At 34.3% G+C, this 7,149-nt stretch overlaps 1 protein-coding gene across 2 annotated transcripts in view; it reads right to left on the bottom strand.

The window, feature by feature from the left end:
• Positions 1-6,568, bottom strand: part of LOC107721383 (myosin light chain kinase family member 4-like) — a 24,076-nt gene extending 17,508 nt beyond the window's left edge. The window contains exon 1 of one of the 2 annotated variants that reach the window (XM_016529380.1): positions 6,371-6,568. In XM_016529380.1, coding sequence (XP_016384866.1) covers positions 6,371-6,502 — 132 coding nt within the window. In that variant the 5' untranslated portion in view covers positions 6,503-6,568. Of the gene's footprint in view, positions 1-3,200; positions 3,490-6,370 lie in introns of those variants that run through there. The other variant, XM_016529379.1, reaches the window with a different exon arrangement.
• Positions 6,569-7,149: the final 581 nt, after the last annotated feature.

Raw genomic sequence — 7,149 nt, 5'->3', positions numbered from 1 at the left:
CAATCCTTTCATTTTTAATATTTGGCATGTTTGTGTGCTGCTGTGCGTCCCTGTGTGTGTAATAAGCAGAGTGTACGCACGCTGTGGACCCGCCTATACTAACGCACTCTTTAATTAACAAAAAAAAACGAGTACTACTGACTTTAGACCAGGTTTTTATTGGTCAATGGCGCTGTCTATTTCAGTTGCCTCAAAATAGCAATGCGCCAGCAATGTGCCTGAACACACCTCGTTTTCAGACCAGCACTCCCATGAGCGCACAAATGGTCGCAAATGCATTTGCTATTTAAACAACGTGGCACAGGAAGTGAAAATGATTATTACGTCGGGCTGAAACTAGCAAAACACACTTGCTTCGCGCCTTGTATGATAGAGCCCCAAATGTCTATAATGGTGATTTTTGTTATGTAATATTTACTTTCCAAATGTAAAGATTTATCTGTATCCCATATTGTGCATGCAAACAAGAATCTTGTTATTGCTTGATTGTCCTCTCTACAAAAAAAGTTCCTTAAAGTTCACCCAAAAGTCATCATTTCGTCACCCTCAAGTTGTTCCAAACCATTATAAGTTTCTTTCTTCTGTTAAACACAAAAGAAGACCATTTGAAGAATGTTGGCTACCAAACAGCTGGTAGCCATTGACTTCTATTTTAATTTTTATCCATACTATCCAAGTCAATGCTTACATTCAACAGTTTGGTTACAGACATTCTTCTGAATATTTTTTTTGTGTGTGTTCAACAGAAGAAAGAATCTCATATAGGTTTCAAACAACTTGATGGTAAATAAATGACAGAATTTTTGTGTGAACTAGGGGTGGGCAATATTCCGGTAGACATGATTAACCGGTACAACTGTAGTAACTGTAGTGATTTTGGAGTACCGTGTCTATCGCAGTTACACATTCACGTGACGTTGCTGGTCACAAACATCACAAACACTTATTGTCTGTATGCGTTTCAAGCATTGCGGTTTAAAAACAAGTGACTTGAAGCTGTTGAAGTGCAATCAGCAGTGAAAGAGAACTAATTTCGGTAGATACGCACGCTGTCTGAGAGACTGTTTCTGAGCGCTGTCAGAGAAGTGTGTGCAAGGAAAGACGGTGCTCATAGTTATTTTTGCTGCTTTATAGGCCTTGAACACAGTCTAATATTCCTGCTGTCTGTCATTCATGTTAATCAAACAACAAAAGAGAGAAAAACTCTCACTAAATCAAGACTAAATCACTTTTGTAACTTTAATAAGAAGAAATATGTATTTACACGGCGAAGAATATGAAGTATTTTATACAGAACATTTGATTACTTTATGCAATGTATGTAGCATTTTTTTTTTTTTTTGTTCTTATGTGTTTTTGTTCTATTGCTAATAATTAGTTTCTTATTTAATCACTGACTGACTACTTGTCTTCAGTGAGTTTGAGGTTTTTTGTTTTTGTTTGTTTGTTTGTTTGTTTTTTATTCATTTTTTGTGAAGATTTATGAAATTTTTAAAAATTTAGATATCATAAAGACCTTATTTAAAGCAAAAACAACTATATATCATTACGATGCCTTCAAAATTGTGATATCTAAGAAATGACCTCATTTGGACCCTTTGAAGAGCATGATGGGAAGTCAAGTAAATATTATTACTCCCCTTTATTCATTTTTAAAAAGACTGTAAAAAGTGCAAAGCAATCAGCTAGCAGGACTTTATGACTACCAATAATGAGTCACAGTTATAATTACCTCATGCACTATATAAGCAACACTAATATTTGTGGTCGAGACACATGTTGTTCTGAATGTCACTTGGGTGGGATGGCAGATCATTGAAATTACAATGGTGTCAAAACTAACACGAGAGAAGGAAGACAGTATACCTTCATAATCACAGTACACCTTCATTCTTTTTGCATTTACTGTCTATACGTTTCTATGAGGTTGTTGCATTTCACTCTAGATATTTGCAGTGCAGTTTAGTCATTTCATTTTCAAAATATTGCTTTTATAATTGTGACAATTTAGAAATGTATTAATTGATTTAAGCATAGATATATAGCAAAAAAACATGTGTCTAGTGTTCTTTGTAACAAATATTTCTATGATTTTTATGTTATGTGACTATTGTGTTAGGCCTATGTCACATTACATCACTTGTTCTATGATAAGTCTAGCTTATTTACTTTTCATATGGAAAAAAATAAAAAAGACTTGGTAACACTTTATTTTGATAGTCCACTTTAGACATTCTACTAACAGTAAGTAACTTTGCAACTACATGTCAACTAGCAGTCATAAGAGTATTAGTAGACTGTCTGCTTAATATCTTCTAACACTTTACTTTGATGGACCCACAACATACACCATACTGACTATGAGAATCTTTGCAAGTATATGTCAACTTAACCCTAAACCTAACCTAACGGTCTACTCTGAGAGTTAGCAGACCTGCAGTTTGCAAATAAATGACAATTAGTTACTTATAGTTAGTAGAATGTCTAAAGTGGACTATCAAAATAAAGTGTAACCAGACTTATAAACCACATTGAGTAAATATTAAGTACACATTACGCACTTGGATTCTATATATCACGTTAAATCACCTGTGTATTTTAATCAGTATCATCAAAACTGTCTGCTTTGTGAAAAAGTGCAAAGATAACCCATTTCAAATCAAAACAAAATTTACACTTCTATATATCCAACAGCAGTCTTTGAAATGGACAAAATCCTCAATATCATCATTATATTTTGCTTTTAAATCTATTTCTTCTGTGCATCAATAGTTATCCATGCATTGCAGGTGTTTTCAACCAAACTCTCAGATAAACCCCCAGTCTAAAAACAAGATTTTCTATGTAAAACTTAATTAACTACACAAATTAATTTTTATTCATAAAAACATTATGCAATATTGCTACATGATATAATGCTTAACAGCTCATTAGTTGGAAATTTAGTTAATTCAGTTTTACGTTTTAAGTTCTATATTTTCTTTAAAGACCTCATAATTACCATCAGGAACCACTTTAGGGGCTTTATATCATACATTTACAGCTATTTGATTTAACTTTACCATGGATTATTCAAAGCTAATGAAAATAAAAAGTGCTTTATGTAATTTAAGACATTGCTTATCATTCAAATCACAAATTCATGTAAATGCAATCGTGTGGATTAGCACAAAATGACATTTGGAAGAAAAAGGTTGTACCTGAATGTCAATAGATGCACTTTCTGGTGAACTGTCTCTTTTCCTCTTGTACGTAAATAAATTCCAAAATCGTCTCCATAGGATTGATGCAACCAAACACACACTTCCCACAATCCAAAGGTCCTTATCCTGCAAGAAGTTCTCCATGGCACCTACATTCACACCCAGCAAGTCTCCACACAACTGCAGCCTATTCTTATTAACTTTCCTTAACTTTGTCTTAGCAGTCTGTCTACCTCTCTATCTCTTTCTTTTAATGCTGGTAAGGTTGTTGACATGAGCCGTGCAGGCGAGCTACAGATTACGAAAGGTGGGCAGTCACAGCAAAGGAGAGACGTGGGTAACAGGGAGAGAACGCTCCCCCTCTTCCATATAAGGAGCAAAACATCTGTCAGTCAGTGAGACAAGAGGTGGACAGGTGGAACTCTGGCTCCACGGCAAACGGAGGGCAGTTAGCAGAACTTGATGTATCTTTTAACGGTATACACAGCACTTAAAGTGCTCACTCACACTCTCACACACACACACACACACACACAATGGGGTGAATGGCACATGGTCTGTATAATCTGACACATCTATATGCAAGCAGCATACTCAGCATATCTAAGGTACACTGATACTCTAGAGCATTTTAAAGAGAAATGGCAACTTGTCATAGATTCTCCACATGTGTGACTACTATAATCAGACTAGAGATATGTGCACGTGCACGATGACATTCAAACACACAGTCACAGCTATTCAAAACACCAAGGCTGTGTAATCACACTCACAAAGCGATAAGAGATATGTTGGGAGTCAAACTGCAACAGTAGAGATCTGATTTAAATAGACTGCAGTTCTTGAGTTACTTCTTTCTGACTTTGCTTTGCAACCTATAGGTCATCTGGCACACAGTCACAATACACAGTAATATAAAACAACAAGAATTTGTATTGAATATTTGTAATATTAATTTAAAAATATTGGTGTGACTGTGTGCGTGAAAAAAATTATATATAGGTCTATATATTATATACACACACACACACACACATATATATATGTGTATATGCACTACATATAATGCAAGAAGCATAATAAAATATGCAGGATATATCAATTTCCATATAACTATTCACAACAAAAAGTTATTAAAACTGTACATTAAAAGGTAAAAGGCCCTACCAAGACAAAAGTAACTAAATATTTTGTAATAAATAAACAAATAAATAAAATCTTGTTATTATAAAACTGGGTTTCTTAATCCATGATCTGTCCAGTGACCACCAGGTTTACCTTAACTATGCTCAGAAACAGAGAAATTGTGTGAAAACTGATGTCAAGTCACCCACAAATAAACTTTAAATACATAATAATAAGTCTTTCTGACTTTGCTTTGCAACCTATAGGTCATCTGGCACACAGTCACAATACACAGTAATATAAAACAACAAGAATTTGTATTGAATATTTGTAATATTAATTTAAAAATATTGGTGTGACTGTGTGCGTGAAAAAAATTATATATAGGTCTATATATTATATACACACACACACACACACATATATATATGTGTATATGCACTACATATAATGCAGCAAGCATAATAAAATATGCAGGATATATCAATTTCCATATAACTATTCACAACAAAAAGTTATTAAAACTGTACATTAAAAGGTAAAAGGCCCTACCAAGACAAAAGTAACTAAATATTTTGTAATAAATAAACAAATAAATAAAATCTTGTTATTATAAAACTGGGTTTCTTAATCCATGATCTGTCCAGTGACCAACAGGTTTACCTTAACTATGCTCAGAAACAGAGAAATTGTGTGAAAACTGATGTCAAGTCACCCACAAAAAAACTTTAAATACATAATAATAAGCTATGTAAGCTATAAAACAACAAGCAGATAGATGCATAGTACGTTTAAAGGTGTGTTTAAAGGGATATTCATACTCAAAAAAAAAAAATGCTAACCGCATATAGTCTCAGATATCACTGATATAAGAAATGTCACAGGTGTAGTCGTATGCCCTATTGAGTCAGCAAGCAATGCAGTAAAATATTACATGAACTGGCGCCCCCTTCTGGATGGTCAGTAAACATACACAGTGCTACAGCACGTTTATGGTAGGCTATTCATGACCTTGCTGCTTTTTTGAAAGTTGATAAACGTTTTTGGGTGTGCTGGCATGTGTATGTTGGACTGCGTGTTAATGTGTGCATGTGCAATCTCTATAAAAATATCCAGAAGTATGGCATAGCTTGTAGGCTAAGTGAAGAAAGTATTTTTAACGGAAAGTTGAACTTGAAAGAATTTTGTAGTTATTTTCAAATTAACTGTGACATGCTGTCACATACCACAGACAATAATGTCCTCATTTTGCAAAAACAAACAGGAAATTTCTTCACAGTTATAATGGGAGTGATTCATGGTAATACAGCTCCCTCTATGGGCATATATTACAACAACACAACTAGCTTCAAATAATGTACAACAACTTATACACTATACCAGGGGTGGCGAACGTCGGTCCTGGAGAGCCGCAGCCCTGCAGAGTTTTGCTTCAACCCTAATCAAACACACCTGAACAAGCTAATCAAGTTCTGAAGGGTTATTAGAAAGCTACAGGCAGGTGAGTTTTAATTAGGGGTTGGGAGATTTCTTAATATTTTTGAAAGAAGTCTCACCAAGGCTGCATCTATTTAATCAAAAATAGAGCAAAAAAGTAATACTGTGAAATATTATTACAATAAAAAATACCTCTTTTGTATTTGAATATGTTTTAAATGTCATCCTAATCATTATAATATGCCAATTTGGTGTTTAAGAAACATTTCTTATTATTATCAATGTTGAAAACAGATGTGCCATGTAATATGCTTGTGGAAACATTAACACTTTTTTTGATGAATAGAAAGTTCAAAAGAACCGCATTTTGATCAATGCCTTGCTGAATAAAAGTATTTCTTTCATATTAATAAAAAATCTTTCTGACTCCAACCATTTGAACAGTAGTGTACATATTCCTATGAGATGATGCACAACACAGGCTTGGCTTCTAACCAAAATATCTGTTCATTCAAATTAACCTCCAGAAGTTTTTTTTTTTTTTTTTTTTTTTTTTTTAATGAACATGTGTGTCAGTGTCTAACTTTTTTCTTTTGGAGAGTTACCTGCTCCAGGGTCTTTAGTTGGACATGTTTGTGCTCCCAGTAGGAACGCATTCTTTCTACTCGTTCAAGGTGGCCAAAAAATGCAAGTCGACCCATGTCAAGTTCCTTGACCCGTGATTCCTCTCCCTCCATGGCTCTGTTGTTATGAAATGCAGGACATGGATGGGCAGCAGCTGTTTTACTAGACGTGGCACACTTTCTCTTCTTGTCTGCAGTAAACTTGGTATTGTCTTCTGAGCTAAAAAAGAGAAAGATTAAGAATCAACCAATCAATCAATATGGGGGAAAACTCAATAGGCCTTAAAGCCAGCTGATCCTGATACACATGCTTTATTAGACTGATATTGCTTTTATCCACCTTATTTTGCAAGGCGTAACTTCTGTTAATGTGTAAGATTTTCAGTTCATTAATATAGTGTAGGTAGATTAAATGACTAGAAGATTAAGAAAGTTCAGTAAACATAAATGATAATCATTATTTGTTAAAACATTAGACAAAGACTGAAAACACACAAGACTCAATCAAAAATTATCCAGGTCTGGAACAATGACTCTGTGCAGACCCTAAGAGGATGTTTTGAGCGTACCGATTGGGGGATGTTTTTTCAGAGCAATAATGGCGATTTGGATATGATTAATGATTCCATCTGTTCATATATGTCTTTTTGTGCTGATAATGTGATACCAACTAAGAAAGTTACTCTTTACCCAAACAACAAAGCTTGGGTCTCTAAAGAGATGAATCATTGTATTAACCTCCAAAAAATTGCCTTTATGGA

The sequence above is a fragment of the Sinocyclocheilus rhinocerous genome, unplaced genomic scaffold (genome assembly GCF_001515625.1).
Source record: "Sinocyclocheilus rhinocerous isolate Xijiao unplaced genomic scaffold, SAMN03320098_v1.1 scaffold271, whole genome shotgun sequence".
In the NCBI taxonomy this organism is placed as follows: domain Eukaryota; kingdom Metazoa; phylum Chordata; class Actinopteri; order Cypriniformes; family Cyprinidae; genus Sinocyclocheilus; species Sinocyclocheilus rhinocerous.
The sequence above is the reverse complement of the archived record's forward strand: the minus strand, read 5'-3'. Positions and strand labels throughout refer to the sequence as shown.